The 17,580-nt window shown below is 44.6% G+C and overlaps 1 protein-coding gene across 1 annotated transcript in view; it reads right to left on the bottom strand.

Moving 5' to 3' along the window:
- gch2 (GTP cyclohydrolase 2) overlaps positions 1-17,580 on the bottom strand; it is an 80,256-nt gene that overhangs the window by 50,103 nt on the left and 12,573 nt on the right. The window contains exons 2-3 of the mRNA XM_078557170.1: positions 7,725-7,834; positions 3,851-3,906 (exon numbers count right to left, since the gene is read on the bottom strand). Coding sequence (XP_078413296.1) covers positions 3,851-3,906; positions 7,725-7,834 — 166 coding nt within the window. The remainder of the gene's footprint in view (positions 1-3,850; positions 3,907-7,724; positions 7,835-17,580) is intronic.

The following is a 17,580-nucleotide window of genomic DNA, read 5'->3' as shown; positions in this document are numbered from 1 at the left end:
CCTGCCACCAAGGGGAAGCCAGCGCTGGTGCAAAATACTAATGGTTCTGCAGTGTAAACTCTGCTGCAGCATCAAGAGCAGTTAAAAAGGCAGAAGCAAGATGAGGATCAGTAGCCCAATTGGCTTCAGCAGGGACCAAAGCCTACAAAGCAAGTTTGCATAAGAATAGCAACTTGCTTCATAAAATATGTGCCGAAAGTTAGGTGTGCAGATTCCACTACAATTTCACGAAGAAGGGTATTGTAGGAACAGCACTCATTCCAAGCATGGATGTAGGAAACAAATTTTGAATCAAATGCTTGCAATCCCTGCCTGCTCCCCTACACCCGCTGGCAGGTACATTTCTAGAGGGATGCAGAAGGCATCGCCTCCTCAAAAGCTAAATGAGCAGTCATTCGCTCACTTTTCCCAGAGAGGCCACTCTCCCAGAGGCCCTCTTCTTCCTGCACAGAAGTCTGCTCCTTCACAGAGACAGTCTAAATTCACTTTTCTTGGGAAATATTAAGCTTTTACATTAAAAATGACGCATTTTGACCACTTCCAGAAACACTTAATAGATTACCAATCTAATATAGTTAATATCCAAGTGACATATGGGTTTATTCCCATTCAATAATCAATCAATTTACCAAGACCCCAGTATCTGCAAGAACAGTCATTCACCCCTCTTTTTAGAAGCATGCCTCTCCCTTTCACAGCTGTACTTTTCCCCTTCCCCATTCACAATGCCTTTCTAACTAAACCCTCCAATTCACAGACTAAATTTCTCTTCTGGCTTCATGGTCCCCTCCCCTCCTGGCAAATAATTCATGGATCAGCATTTTCTCTCTCTCTTCAATGCTTTTCTCATTGCCAATCACAACACAAGCCCAACACAACTGCTTTGCTCCAGGAGTGGATCTGTGCCATGCACTGTGGGCAGAAATTCCTGATCAGAGAAAGAGATCAGAGGCCAGGGATATCTACTTGCAGTGTGGGGTACACAGTTCCATCCTATAGCAAAGCAACAGAGTTAGGTACATATTGCAGCTGAGAGTACCATTGGGACTACCCTTTTCAGAATGTATGATTGTGCATAAGTGGTGAGCATACAGGTTTCTGTTCCTTTCTCAATCATGCAGCAGCTTCCAGCAAAGTAGAAGATGATATTAGAATCATAGTGTGGTTACAGCAGCTCTATTGCACGGCACCTCTGACGTTCTGGGTTTTTGTCTTTAAATAATGAGAAAAGAAAAGATGGAATAAGAAAAACAACTGACCCTTCAAACCCATTCATTTCCCTCAAGCCAATCATGTTAGTCGCAGGCTTCCCTGCTCTGGTCCCCCCTACCCCAACCCATTTCCCTCCTGGGCCCTCCAGTGAATTTTCAGGTCTAAATAAAAAATCCGAAGCAGAACACGTAAACACACTTCTTTACTCAATTGGGTCAATTGTAGATGACATAATTGCATTACAAGATATTGATAAGTCATCTGCCAAATTTGAAGAGATTTTAAAATTTATTACAACTTGAGATCCAACAAAATATTGGAAAGTGCTAAACGTAATAAGAGAGTCCAACTGCCTGGAGAAGCTGGCAATTCCTTCATAAATGATCACTATAGAATGACAGAGGGATGTGAATATGGAGATTTAAAGTCTGAGCTTATCCACAATAGAATCATGGTGGGTGTTGCAGACCATCTACTCTCTGATCTCCTACAAGCTAAAGATGATCTTACCCTAGACAAGGCAATCCAGCTAGTTAAGGCTGTTTGAGCTATGTGAACAACACAGGACCATCCTAAGGGGAGAAAATACAACATGGGGCAGAAGCCAACCCCCAGTCCAGCTCATCAGGTCACAAAGATGCAATGACAATCCAAGTCAGGGAAATCCATTCCTGAACCGTCCAGCAGAGCGACCTTGCTAGCACTGTGGTGCGAAGCGCCCTCACAGGAGAGATCAGTGTCCTGTGAGCACACCCAATGCTTCCACTGAAAACGACAGGGTCGCTCCGGTAAACTGTGCAAGTCAAAACCCCAGCCCCACACAGACATCCCAAAGGTAATCTACAAGATCCAGACTGAAAACCCAGAAGACGCGCTTGAGTGAGATCAAAGAGTGCGGTTCTTCATTTTGGAACACTGACATCCTGGTAAATGGTCATCTAACAAATTTTAAATTGGACTCAGGTTCCAGCATGACAGTCCTGTCAAACAAGGAATCACAGTTCAAAGACCTCTGCCTTTGAAAATGGACACTCCATTTTACAGAGCTGGGGGAGTGCGACCCCCGGTCATCGGCATAATCCTGGAACCACTGAGTTATGGCAGCAAACAGGTTTTTGAGCTGATGTACATCATCCGTAACCAGCCTTTCTCTCTCCTGAGCAGGGATACCTGTTTCACCCTGGATATCCTCCAGACGCCGGAGGATGTCAAGACTACCGCTGTCATTAGGCAGCCAGAACAGCACGGTCCTGAGTACACTGAACACTAAAGAGCATTCAGACTCGGGATTTCACCTTCAATCTCTCTTCTCTCTTTGCAGAGCAGGTTTGTCCATTATCATTCCAAGTCCAGGAAAGTCCCCAATGGTCAGACTAACCAACCGCCCACAAGATTATCATGGCACTTCCGGTGGAAGTGGTAGCAGAGAAGGATCAAGTCTAAGAAGCCTCTACGTCCAATTACAATAATGGTACAGCTGGTCAACACAGAAACTACTGTGCATGCACTGCAACTTCCAGCCAACCTGCCAAAACCACAAAGGATGCTGGAACCTGGTACCAGTCTCTCACCATCGACAACAAAACGCAGAAGTGAGCGCGCCACTCAACCTTCTTCTCGCCACAGAAAAACTCTTCCACAGCTTCAGAGGGCTTCCAGACGGCCTACATGGAAAATAAAGAGGAAAAGCACCGCCAAGGAGATGAATACCATCTTCGTCCACCCCACAAGAAACGATCAAGAGTAACAGCAACCATGCATCCATGTAACAGCCAGACCATCCAGGCATGGTTCAACGTAAAGCAATGGAAGAAAAGAATGAAAGCATACCCAAATGCCAATCCAACCTCCAAGCCAACAACAAGAAGCAGAAACAAAAGAGAATGCCACTCTCCCAACAGAATGGCAAGCGAGATGTGGAAGGGTTATAAAGCCTCCAGATCACCTGAACCTCTAACTTCAAGGAGTTGAAGGTGGGAGATGGGGTAGTGAGAATGTTGCTAATGTTAATTTAATAGCAATAATGTTGGAACAGCATTAAGGTTGTAACTATAAAGTGAATGCATAAGACTTATAACAATGCGAGACTTGAAGTGAACTAATGTAAAAAGCCATGGGATAAAGACATGGGGGAGGTGTAGTAGAAGGGTCTGGTACATACAGGTTAATGTGGGACTGAGTACAATACTGCCCACCACAGTGATGTAAGAAGGCACATGACCTAGACCTAGGGTCAGTTTGTTGTTAGCCAGAGATCTGATAAGACCTAGGATGGCGATAGTTCTATACCTGTACCCTTTACTGTATAGTTGTATATAGTGGGTGGGACCAGAAATTCTTGCTGAAAGTCAATGGACGTTTTGCTAGGTTGCCAAATTTTCTGCCCCGCCCATGATGAAAATCCCAGCCAAAGACTTGGCTGTTAACATATGGAAGACTACCAAGGCTTCTTTAACAGACTTGTTCTGTATCTAACACCATCCCAACACATTTTACATTAAAAGAGCACCCTTTCATTGTGCAATGTGCATCACCTTACGTTTATTTCCTGTTCTTGAACTTAACTAATTTTATACTTGTTATAAAGTACCTAAACTTCTCATCAAATGTAAAAAAAAAGGTTTGACACTTTACCCACCTTGCTAGTTTGCTCAGTCCAACTACCTTTTTATTCGGTAGGTAACCTATGTGTACCTGCAAGTGAGAAATAAATATGTTAAGAATAAAACAAAGCTCCAAGTTACTGTGTCCTCAGCTGACCTAAAATACATTTCTGACGTGGGATAGAATTAGGCCTGTAAAAGCTTTAATGTTGGATTTGTGGGGAGGATGACATATGAAGAAACCCCTGCTGAATGCAAAACATAACAATGCTGGAATAGCTGTTGAATAGCTGCTTTGAATGGTCAGCCACTTGTAGTAAAGGTACTGGTGTTGCTATAGCAACCGATGTATGCTGCAGGTCATGAATTATAATTTTAGTGGAGCGATTGGCAGATGCTCACAAAAGTGTCAGCCATTTTCTGCCCTTCATATTCTTCACTTCTGCACCTATTGAGATCTAAATATTTTTTATTTATTCTTTTCTCATGGGACGTGGACATTGCTGGCAAGGCCAACATTTGCTGCCCCATCCCCAAGTGCTCTTGAAATAAGTGGCTTACTAGGCCATTTCAGAAGGCAGTTAAGAGTCAACCACTTTGCTGTGGGTCTGGTGTTACATGTAGGCCAGGCCAGGTAAGGATGGTAGATTTCCTTCCCTAAAGGGCGTTAGTGAACCAGATGGGTTTTCATAACAATCAATGATAGTCTACTTGACTAGCATTCAGTTTCAGGTTTTTATTATTTAAATTTAAATTCCACCAGCTGCCATGGTGGGATTTGAACCCACATCCCCAGAGCATTAGCCTGGGCCTCTGCATTACTGGTCTGGTGATATTACAACTACACCATCAATTCCCCTCCCCCTAATATATATTGTAAGGTGTTCAAATATTGGGTGAAATCTTGTGCTCTCCTTCTGTTTGGTGGCAGGAGAGGGGTATTTAATCAGGGAGGGTGGCGGGTGAGGACCCCACTACCTGTCTGCCTCCACCCCGATTAAGTCTGCGGTGGGAAGTGCCATGGGCAGCCTTCCTGCCCTGCCGCCAATTGAGGCTCTTAAGTGGGCAAGAAATGCACTCGGTGGCTGATCGAGGGACCCAGCATCGGGAAGAGGGGGCCCGCTGAGTGCCATCCCTGTCCTTGTCACCAACTCCCCTACACTCCCTCCCCTCTGGCTCCTACCCAGTAAAGCCCACCCGCTATCACTCATCTGTGGCCTGGGTCCTCCCCGATGCTGTTCAGGAGAACTGCCGGCCTCTGATTAGTCACAGAGGACTTCTGTCTCTGGTACCCTAATCCTAGGGAAAGGTCCACTGGTGGCCTATCAAGTGCCTGCTTGACACGTAATATCAGCAGGCCTTCCTGGAAAGGGGTAAAGCAGGGTTATTGCCAGCTTTCCAGTTGACGGTACAAGACTCTGCCTGCTGTGTTTTAAATAACATAGCTGATATACAAAATGCAAAATATTGCCGATGGTGGAAGTCTGAAATAAAAACAGAAAATACTCAAAATACTTAACAGGTCAGGCCACAGACTTACAGAGGAAGACGGAGAGAGGAAGGTAGTGTTAACTTTTCAGATCATTGACCTTTCATCAGATCCAACCAGTAAACAACTGAGAACATAATAAAGGTTGATGTCCACTACTGGACCTAATAGCACAGGAGTTTTTCAGAGCACAGCTGAATTGCTGAACTTCCTTCTTTGCATTAATCATATTCTTTGCCAGAATTTTCTCTGGTGCCTATGTATCATGGAAACAGACACAATTTGATGGTTAAGAGTACGTCTGGAACATATTTTAAAACATTCAGATAAAATGGTGAATGTACAATGTATAATGAAATTCTGAATAGAAGGATTCTCAACAATGAGAATGAAAACACTTGAACCAGAATGGGGGTGTGAATTTTAACATTCAGATCCACTCACAGCATTGTGAGGCTGGCAGTGAGTTGGGAATCCACATATTACCATCTAGAAGGACAAGGACAGCAGATAGATGGGAATACCACCACCTGCAAGTACCCCTCCAAGTCACTCGCCATCCTGACTTGGAAATACATCACCGTTCCATCACTGTCTCTGGGTCAAAATCCTGGAACTCCCTTCCTAACAGCACTGTGGATGTTCCTACACACACGGACTATAGCAATTCAAGAAGGCAGCTCACCACCACCTTCTCAAGGGCAAATAGAGACGGGCAATAAATGCTGGCCCAGCCAGCGAAGCCCACATCCCACAAATGAATTTAAAAAAAGGAAATGGGAGGGAGGAACTCAAGAAAATTACAATCACCCAGGAAGCGATACTGAGCAAATTGTTGGAGCTGCAGGTCAACAAGTTCCCGGGTCCTGATTGCTTCATACTAGGTTTTTCAAAATGCCCTAGATTCGGGGAAGGTCCCATTAGATTGGAAAATAGCAAATGTAACTCCCTTATTCAAAAAGGGAGAGAGACAGAAAGCAGGAAATGACAGACCACTTAGATTAACATCTGTCATATGGAAAATGTTCGAAGCTATTATTATAGACATTATACCAGGGCACTTGGAAAACTTCAAGGTGATCTGGCAGAGTCAACATGGTTTTGTGAGAGGGAAATCATTTTTAACCAACTGATTGGAATTTTTTGAAGAAGTAACATGTCCAGATACTTGGAGAAGGCTTCCTGCGAGCTGAAGCTTTGTGTTCATACTCTGCCTTGTGGAACGGCTGGTGGCTGAGATGAAGACTGGTGCTGCTCTTGGTGCAGCTCCTCTAATTCCTCATCAGAGGTCCAATGTAGATCTGTATTAGCTGCTCCCATAAAGCTCCAACGTAGCACAAATGACCTCCAAAGTCTTGGGAATGATCTCCAAAGCAGAGAAAGCACATGCTTTGAACACATCTTGTGAACCAACTCCTTTCACGTAGGTAAGAATTAGCTGTCATATCTCTGTATTGAAAGGCTTCCCAGTCTGTCAGTTCCTCAGCAATCTCCACTATCCCCTTGCCTTGTTAAACCTGGTGAGTTCCAGGAAGCCCAGGAAACCCTGTGTGCTGCCAGTTAAAGGCAGAATCTATGGTTAAAGGTGCAGTCAATTGGCTTTTAGCAAATGTTAATTGCAGACCTGCCTGTCCTACTGTGGTTTCCCACATATTCACAAAGATGCTCCAGCTAAATGCAGATGTCCACGGTTTCCTGCTGGGCATGGCAGCATTTTTTGATATTTTAACGCTCCACACGCACCAACACCCAACCACCTGTCTAGTTAAAATTCTGCCTGAGCTCACATAATCAGTTATGTTTATAGTGTTTATAGATTTTTGTCCTGCAGCAGCACACAATGGTTTCTATTTTGTCATTTTTTTCTATGGAGCAGGCTGAAATTAGAATCGTGTTGCTAGTTTTGGACACCATACTTTAGGAAGGAAGCAAGCCCGGGGAGGAGGTGTCATAGAGTAGAGGTTCACTGAGATGTATCAGGGATGAGAAGATTTGGTTATAAGGAAACAACATCCAAATTGGAACTCTTCATTCAAGCAGGAGGGAATTAATAGATCTGTTCAAAGTTATGAAGAGTTTTGTAAAGGTAAAAAAGTAAAAACTACTTCTACTAGTTGGGTCAATAACCTGCAGATATAAATTTAGGGACGGTTAGAAGATTTCTTTAATCATGCAGAAGATTATTAGGACATTGAACGAATGCTTCACCAGAAACAGTGGTGGAATCAGAATGTAAAATAGTTTTTTTATTAGGAAACAGCACAAATATTTGAATAAGAGAAAGGATACAGGGAAAGGCAAGTAAATGTGATAAGTAGAGAGCCAAACTGGGGCCATGGGTCAAATGCCTTCCCTCTGTGCTGTTAAATAACATGGTTCTATGAACTACTTTACACACATGCTTTATATCATATACTAACCTTGCCAAAAAATGGAACTAAATGATGCTCACAAAGAGAAAACATGTCGATATCTTTCACAATAACTACTTCATCATGGTCCTCATCAAAAAGAGCATCATTCAGAATATCTGAAAAAGACAGAAAGAAAGAAGATTTGTACAAGACAGATGCTGAAGCTAAACTAAAGGAGTAATTTATTCCTATATCTTTATAGCTCTGAAATATTTTATGCTATCTACCAAGAAATTAAGTCAACATTTAGACTTTAATTTTATATTGAACATAAAATGCGCATATAAGGGAGCATAAGTTTTAACTTGTCGAGTCTAATAACTCACTTAAACATTTCTCAACAAACTACTCTTCTAAGTGGTCATATCCAGTACAAGATTAGAACTTGTGATATTAATGAACTCATCACCTACAAGGACAGACAGTGTATGTTCTAGGCACCAAGCCAAATAGTCAAGAAATGAACTGGCTACAGATAATAATTTTAAGAGTCTCAGAAAAGATGAGATAGTACGGTACGAGCCATGAGAAAAACAATGATAGTGTGTTACACCATCTGGACTTACCTCATCAGCGAGCAGGGGCCGGGAACTCCAGGTCCCAACAGGCCGCAGGAGTTGGACCAAGAGCTGGCAGTGCATGCGCAGTACAGCATTTGGACTTCTTTGGGTGAAGGACACAGGCCTAGTGTGCCTATGCAAAAAGGAGAATGGTGGTCAGGAACGCAGCATCATAGTTGAGACAGTCTCAGAGAGGGGACAAGGAGAGGGGTCAGGGGGAGGTCCCAAAGGAAGTCCCAGACAGGGGACAGGGAGGGGGGACAAGATGAGGTCCTGGTTAAGAAGAAAGAGGAGCAGAGAAAGAGGATCCAAGTAGAAAAAGGGCTGTGGTTGGCAGACTTTAAGTGGTTAGGGCTCAAGAGATCATCTGGTGATCATAGAGAGCTCAGCAGAAGCCATGGCGATTAAAGAGGTCTCAGGAGAAGCCCTGGTGATTGAAGGAGGCAGCAGAAGGTTGGTGACTCCATGCTGTGGGCCACTGGGGCGAGGGTAAACTTTTGCAGTGTTCAGCTTGGTGCGGCCACAGATCTGACGTAGTGCTTGTGAGTTGGTGCTGGAATGCAGACTTGGGAATCCAGGGCAATGGAATCTCGAGAAATGGGATTAAAACCCTGCGAGGTGGGCGATAGTTGAGGCGGATCGCGTTTTAGAGAGAATTTCAAGGCAAGATCATTGAACTTGAAGACTGGAATTCATTGTGAGAGAGTCAGAGTTTCAACAAGATTGATTGACTCACAGTGTTTACTGACGTCTGGGTGGGTTGTTGAGAAATCCATGGAATCCGTCTTGGTTGCATCTGCCATTTATTGTGCAGTGTGGTGTGCTTGACCACAGTTTGCTTGTTAATTCAGAGATACCTCATATTAACCCCAAATGTTAGAGTATAAGATAGATATTGTAAATCGTTTTATCTTTCTGACCTTGTAACGTTTATTTTTGTTTGTTCAAAACTTGTGGAATCTTGGGGCTTTATTCTCTTAGCAAGCATCTTGAATCTCAAACTTTGTTTACTTTAAATAAAAGTTATTGGTCCCTTACTGGATCATACCAAAAACTTGGGGTCTGGTCCAGGATCATTTCAAGTGTCATGCAGAGTAAAGAGACGTAATGGCCTAACAGTTACATGCTACATATTTATTAAAAATAAACAGAATGTGTTCACATGTTATCATCACTTTGGCAAAATGTTATTAAGAATATGAAAGGTACAACACATAAAAGTTTAGTTGGACTTGAACTTCCAGCTTTGATCAGTGTAAGCAGATTAAATCTACATGCTTATATCTCTTCTTCATGAATCCTCATATGTGTAATTGTTTCTGTTGCTAATCTCTTAGTCACTAGATGTATTTATGCAATATGAAAAAAGACATTAAACAGACATTCCTCCGTTGTTTAAAGGGATCAGGACATAGCTTATCCTGTAAAATCCCAAGGTATATTTAAAAGAAAAAAAAGACTTGCATTTATATAGCAGCTTTCATGGCCTCAGGATGTCTCAAAGTGATTTATAGCCAATGAAGCACTTTTGAAGTGCTGTCATTGATGTAATGAAGGAAAAGAGGCAGAAATGGCATTGTGGCAATGGCCAGATAATCTGTTTTGAGTGTTGTTGGTTCAGGAGTGAATGTGGACCAGGACACCGGGGTTAATTCCTCTGCTCTTCTTCAAAATAATGCCCTGGGGTCTTTCATGTCCACCCGAGAACACAGATGGGGCTAAGTTTAATGTCTCATCTGAAAGATAGTACCTCAGTACTACATATATTGTCAGCCTAATGTTTTGTGCTCAAGTCTCTGGAATGGGAGTCAAACCCACAACCTTCCAAATCAGAGACAAGAATACTACCAACTGACCTATGGCAGACAATGGGCTCGCCTCTTTGGGGACACAGACCTCATGTTAATATTCCAGCTTGTGATTCTCTGCCTAATAGTTGGCAGATGGTTAGAAAATGGTTGATAAGTGGAGAGTTGGAATTTAGGAAGGATGTGAGGATCTTTGAATGAGTGCAAAGGAGATTTACCAGAATGGTTCTAGGAATGAAGGAATTTAGTTACCAGATTTGGTTGGAGAAGCTGGTGTTATCCTCCCTGGAACAATGAAGATTCAGGGGGGATGGGTGGTGAGTGGTAATGTCACTGGACCAGAGACCCAGGCTAATTCCCTTAGGGACGTGAGTTCAAATCCTACCATGGTAGCTGGTGGAATTTAAATTCAATTGAATTGGTGGAATTAAAAACTGGTCTCAATAATGGTGACCATAGGACTATCCTGGTTGTCATGAAAAAAAAATCTATTTGGTTCACTAATGTCCCTTAGGGAAGCAAAACTGTTGTCTTTACCTGGTCTGGCCTACATGTGCCTCCATATCCACAGTAATGTGGCTGACTCTTAATTGTTCACGGAAATGACTTAACAAGCCACTCAATTCAAGGGCAATTAGGGATGGGCAACAATTGCTGGTGATGCAAAATTTGATCAAGGTATACAAGATTAGAACAGGAGTAGACAAAGTAAAGCTTTTCTCATTAGCTGATGGTATAAGGATTAAGGGGCACAGATTTAAGGTTCTGGGCAAAAGATGCAGGGGAGATCTGAGAAAGAACTTAGTTTTGCAGCAAGTGTATTAATGTCCTGGAACTCGCTGCCTATGAGAGTGGTGGAAGCAGAAATGAATAATGATTTCAGTAGAAAATTGAATGGACACCCACAAATGCATCCATGAGGTCACAGAAGCCATCTTCACAAGGGCACACAACTTTGTGCATTTCACCCAGGACCAGGAGAGCCAGGATGCAAGAGCGATTGGATTTGTCCAGATCTTGGGTTTCCCACAGGTGCAGTGTGTGATCGACTGCACTCACGTGGTACTCAGATCTCTGTTACAACACGTGATCAACTATGTCAACTGCCAGGGATTCCATTTGCTGCATCTGCAGCTGGTGTGCGACCACCACAAACACATCCTGCGGGTCTGCGCACGGTTTCCGGGGAGTGTCCACGACTCCTACATTTTCAGTTGGTCACAGATCCCTGACATCTTCCAGGATCCACTAGGCTGCAGGGTTGACTCCTTGGGGACAAGGGCTACCCACAGGGACTGTGGCTGATGACACCCGTGCGGCGGCCTCAGACCGCAGCAGAGTGAAGGTATAACAAGGCTTATGCTGCAACTCGCGCAACTTGGTGAAGCAAACCATCGGGATGCTGAAAATATGGTTCCGGTGCCTGGACCGGTCTGGTGGAATATAGTCCACAGAGGGTGTCATGCATCGTCGTCATTTACTGCACCCTTTACAACCTGGAGCTGCAATGGGGAGAGGAGCTGGCTGAGGGAGAGATGCAAGAGCTGGAGGTCTCTTCCGATGAGGAGGACATTGATGGAGATGAGGTTGAGGAGGTCCTCGAAGGCGATGATGATGGGGGTGAGGCCCTCATAGCTGCTAGATTTGTGGAGAATAATGGCAACATGCAGTGAGGAGACACCAAAGATCCTCACATTGCATCTGTGAACGTTTGACTCCAGTCTGGCTGGTGGCAGCGCAGATACCGTCTGTGATAATGCTCCTGTCATTGAGATGCAGTGGAGGCCCTAATAGTCGCTCAATTGCAGGAGGATGATGACGACATGCAGTGAGGGCACTCTATAGACCTTCACATAGCCTCTGTGAATATCTGACTCCTGTCTGGCCGAGGGCAGCTCACTTGCGCTCTGTGTTCAGCATCATATCATGGAGATGCAGCTGTGAAACTTTACAAGCATCTAATCATTTGTCCATTTTCAGCACCTGACCCCTTCAGGAGCACAGCATCACTGGTCACAGATGCTGAAGAGATGGGGGCCTTAAGGTGCTGAGAGCATATAGAGAGAATGACAGAACTCTGTGACGTCTGCCAACAACATTCTGGCAGCAATGACAAGCACCATTGAGGTGCAGGCATCACTAATATGTCTGGGGAGTTGGAGGCCAGACAATCACTTTGATCTGAAGGCTGCACAAAGCACAGGGAAGAGGCCCTGGACTGAGACACCTGCCTTTATCTTTTGCAGAAAGGTTGCACATCTGAGTGACATGAACATTGCTCATCAGAACAAGGAGCCATAGGCAGGGAGATATTCTTGGGAGTTTATTGGCAATAGTGAACAGTATGTACAGGCTGTGCAACTACATCTTCTTGACCGTCCTAACCCTGCCGCTACGTCTTGGTGCCCCCCCCGACATCCACTACAGAGGTGGAGGCAGCCTGCTGACTGCTACACCCTGTCTGTGATGACCTTGATGGGCGTCCTCTAGAGGGCCAAGACCTGGAGGGCCCCGGCCTGCTTTCAGGGTTCTGCTGTGCAGCAGTGACACCCTCCTCGGCCTGTGGAGCTGCAGCTGCTGAGGTCACAGGAGGAAGGGGTTCGGGTGCGCCGGACACTCCCAGGATCACTTGGATGGATGGCCCCGGGGGGCACACCTGCTGATCCTCCTCCCTATGGGTGCCCGATGGCCCCTGGCTGACGCCTTGAGGAGCAGGGGTAGCTGGGGTGACAATGGGCTGCCCTCACCCCTCTCACGTACACACTGTTGGAGGCCAGCTATGGCGCCAGCAATGGAGTCCAGCTTGTACAGCAGTGCAGGAGCGACATCCTGGACCAAGGTCTCCATGGCGGCTGCCATCCTACCAGCGTTGGCCTCAGTGCGTTTGCATGCTGGCACTATCACCCAACCTGAAGGTGAATGGACTGCTCCATCGTGCCTTGCAACCTGAGGAGTGCAGCAGACATTCCTTCCTGATGTTCCCGAGCTTGCCTTTACAGCTCCAGCAATTGTGACATGATCGAGTCCAAAGGCTCATCACCTAACTCTGAATCAGCAGATTTCTGGCCTCCTGCAGTCCTCCGAGTGCCAGGGACCTGGGAAGTCCCTGCCGCTGCCTGTGGAAAGGCGCTGTGCTCACCAGATTGTGATCCTGAGGCTACTCTAACTCTAGGTCCCACCGAGGTGTGTGCCTCTGCGTTGGTGGAGGGTGTGGGTGAGCGCTGTGACAGGACTTCAAGGAGAGTGCCTTCAGATTCCACTTCAGAGGTTTCTTCGGGGCTTGTTTGGAGACCCTGGGTCATGGACTCCACCGACTACTTGGCAGATGTGCCTGTGAAAGCAAGGAGAGATTATTAGCACATGGCAGTGGCCTGTGAAACAGGGCACAGCACTCACAGCATGGTTGTCTGATGGATGTTGCACTGCTGGATCCTCACTTGGTAGAGCAGTGCCGCCCTCACCATCAGCACAGGGACGGTCCATATCCTCACCGGCCAGCTGGATGGCTCTGTTTTCAAAGTCTGTGAGGACCTTGATTTCGGGCATTCCTCCACCAGTCTGCAACCTCTCTCTCTTGTTGTGTGCCAGCTTGTCCTGCATGAATAGAGATGGAGAGAGTGTAAGCAGGATACCTACCAGGCCTGGCACATGTGGGTGGTGAGAGGTCCCATGGATGGGATGAGGACAATGATGATGAGTGTGAAAGAATGAATGGTGATGTCCCTTGCACTGGCTGTGAGTAAGTACTCTGTGGATGTGTGATGGGTTTGTGAGTGTGTGAGTTGAGAGTGATGAGAACAGTGACTTACCCTGGCGGAACGGAGAAGATCATTTATCTTGCGGCACTGGGTGGCTGTCCTCTTTTGCAGGGCATTGGTGCTGACCACTACAGCTAGTGCCTCCCAAGCCAGATTGGTGATGTTGCTGTCCATCCTGCAGCCAAAGCTGGGGTATAAGGCGTCATGACAGGCCTTCACGGTGTCCAAAAGACGCTTGAGGAATAGATCATTGAACCTGGGGGCTGCAGTCCTTTTGCCTTTTGGGGTCATGTCTTCTGTGCAGCAGTCCTAGGCTGGAAGCACTGAGAGGTGTGTGTGCAGTCGCACTTTAAATATGGTGCCCAGCATGATGAAGCGGCAAGGTGATGGCGTGGTTGGCGAATGAGAGCCCGCCCACTATGGAAACGGCATGTTTCTTGGGAACGCATAATTAATGTGGCGGGTTTGGGACGATACGGCATGAAAAGCCGCCATCGCAACCGGCAGGTAAAATGTCACTTCACCCGTCCGCTACCACATTTAGTTCAAATCTGGGACGATTCCGCCCTGTATTTCCCCTTAAATGGTGGTCTCTAAAATTTCAAAGCATACACGGCCATTTAAACTTATGAGGAAAAAATTGCTCTTGCAATTATTTTTAAGTGGGGGGGGGACATTAATTTGAAGCTAATTTTTAGTGGAAAACTGCTCCGGCAAGTTAATTCCTCACCTGCCTGATGCAGCAAGAGGCCACAGCAATTCTCTGAACTTAACCCAGAGTTTTTTCATCTTTCCCTCTAGCTTCCCGGTTGATTCAACCTCATGGGAAAGCGTGTCAACTTCCCATTTAGGTCCTGGTTAAAAATGGTATCCGGTTGCTCGCAGTATAAAGCGTTTAGGCAGCCACTTCATCCAACTACAGAATCTACATTAACTGCAGGTTAATACTGGAGCGCATAGTAATGGTTTAAGCAACAACCCACCAGTAGTGCAGGCAAGCCCACTTGTATCAGTGCCAGTCTCAGCCCGGATAAATGGGGAGGGTTCACGGTAGGAAGGGCATCCGGTTGTAAAACCACCCACCAAATACAAAAATAACAGTTGATATGAAGGACTGATCAACCAGCGTTGTGGTGACCCCATGTCACAGCACTGCGGCTGTTCCTACATCACATGGACTGCAACGGTTCAAGAAGGCAGCTCACCACCACCTTCTCAAGGGCAATTAGGTTTGGGCAATAAATGCTGGCCCAGCCAGTGTAGCCCACATCCCGTGAAAGTTTAAAAAATAACGTGAGAAAAGCCGAGACAGAAAGGGAAGAAATGGTTTGAGCAACCTTTAATTTTAATAGCCTACCTGCGTGGCTAAACAGGTAAGGTTAAAATTGACCAGCAAGGCAAGGATTTTTTGCCCATCCCTAAATGCCCTTGAGAAGGCGGTGATGAGCTGCCTTCTTGAATACAACTAAATGGTTTGCCAGTCCATTTCAGAGGGAAGTTAAGATTCAGCCGCATGGCTTTGGTCTGGAGTCTCATATAGGCTAGGCCAGGTAAGGGTGAGTGATTTACTTCCATAAAGGATATTGGTGAACCAGATGGGTTTTTATGATATTCTGGTAGCTTCATGATTGCCTTTACTGATACTAAGTTTTTATTTAAATTCTGTATTTATTTAATTTGAACTATTAAACCTGTTTATTTGGTGCCTTACTTTTGGGCTGGTTTGATCGAGCAATATATTAAGTTGTACTTGCCAGTTCTTCTCAGGGAACTAGATAAGTACTTGATGAAGAAAAATTTACAAGGTTATAGGGAGAGAGCAGGGAAATGGGACTAATTGGTTGTGCTTTCAGAACCGGCACAGCCAAGGTGTGCCACATGTCCTGCCTCTGTGCAGTAAAATTCTGTAACCATGAATCTCCTTATGGATTCCACATTATTCCAGCAGGACACCAAGACAACTACCTGGCTGTGTCAGGTCTGGGTTTTTCCAATTTCCAGGATTTTCAGATGGACTTTTAAGGGGCAAAATATCCCTCCCACCCCCACCCCAGCCTGCTCCCACCAATTTTCAACTAGGTGCTTTTAAATTCACTTCACAAGGTAAAATCCTCTTCATTTGTATAAGAAATGACGCTTTATTTAAGGCCCTATACTTTTGCGAGAGAGAATTTAGGCCAATGTAAAGCATGAATCGAGGAGCAAGGATCAGGCGAATGGGATAAGCCCCCACCTCAATCTTTTGGCCCTTCCATGATGGTAGAACCACATCTGCTGCCTGAAAAATCTACCTGTCTGGTTTACGGTGTCATTATTTGCCACAATTTGACTGATAATTGGTGTTGTGATGTAAAAATCCTATAGCCCATCTTTTATGTAGTAGATTTAATTGCCTATTTGTATTGTAATAGCTGATACAGAAAGACAAAGTATCACTTTAAATAGATTCGTGTATTAATCACCAAGTTAGGAATCTGCTCAAGCTTAAAGGTATTGTCGTCAAACATAAGCTGCTGAAATCATCTGTTGAGCCTGTATTCAGTTTATCTACCGTAAGATGAAACAGTGACACGAGGCACTTGCATTTGATTGTTTTCTTTAATATTAAACCTTCATAAATTGCAAACAAGTGTCAACATTCAGTTATTGTAGGTAGATAGCTTTCTGCTAGGGGTCAAATGAGTAAAGCAAGTTTTATGTATTTAGCATTTCCATTAAAAATGACTTAGCCCCAGTTATCCCTTAAAAGAAAATTAATTGAAGCTATTGTGTAGAGTGACAAATTCATGAAATCAATACCTAATACAATTGAATAAAAATGAGAAGATTAGCTTCCGGCATTCGTTGTGGTATGAACCCTGCCTGAGAGTCGCTGACATTTTAAAACCATTGTTATTTCAGTGAACTGTCAAGTGTCTACATTTTGGACAGGTAGTCTGTGCAGATTGTAAATTAATACAAGCTCGAGACAAAACAACAATCTATTGAGATGAGGAGTGAATGGGCTGCTATGGATGCAGCCTCCCACATGTTAATTTAGTAATAGTATCTTAAATGCTGCTGGAGTCAGGTCTCCTTAACAGCCCTCCTCCTCCATTCCTGGTATTAACGTCACATCACTGTTGGGGATGAAACTTAGGCTAAGCAGTGCTTTAAACAGATGGATTTTCCTTTAGTCAATGTTCTCATGCCTTAGTCACAAAAGTACTTCCCTAGTTTGCTAATCAGTGATCGGACACTCTTCCTCATGTGATGCAATGAGACTAATCATTCATGAGAGACAAGCTGCCATTAGTTTCAATAGTCACTATGGAGATAAAAAATTTATGGAGGTCTAAAAAAAATGACGACTGGATTTATGGCTAGTTTTCAGCTTTTGTGCTTCTGATGAGGAGCTTCGCCCACCAGGGACAAATGCTGGAAAATCAGGCTTGTTTCAGGCTTGGTTTCCCTGAGTGCCTAAATTCCCAACATGTGTTTCAGGCAGGAAAAGCTCCTTACTGGGAGCAGAAAGTCAAAAAAATACATGTTATATTTCAGCATTTCAATACTGGAGGTCTACAAAATATTCACATTTATTTAAACAGAAGCATTAGCTTGTTTAAAATAAATGAATTAATGCCTCCATTAAATAGCATAGAGGGGCATTTGATACACATGCATTAAGGACTGCAGTAAGACCATTGACCATAAGTTTCATGCTATTATCTAATGATAATTGTAAACATGCTCTTAT

This window comes from Cetorhinus maximus, chromosome 14, assembly GCF_964194155.1.
Source record: "Cetorhinus maximus chromosome 14, sCetMax3.hap1.1, whole genome shotgun sequence".
In the NCBI taxonomy this organism is placed as follows: domain Eukaryota; kingdom Metazoa; phylum Chordata; class Chondrichthyes; order Lamniformes; family Cetorhinidae; genus Cetorhinus; species Cetorhinus maximus.
This window is presented reverse-complemented; position numbering and strand designations above follow the sequence as displayed.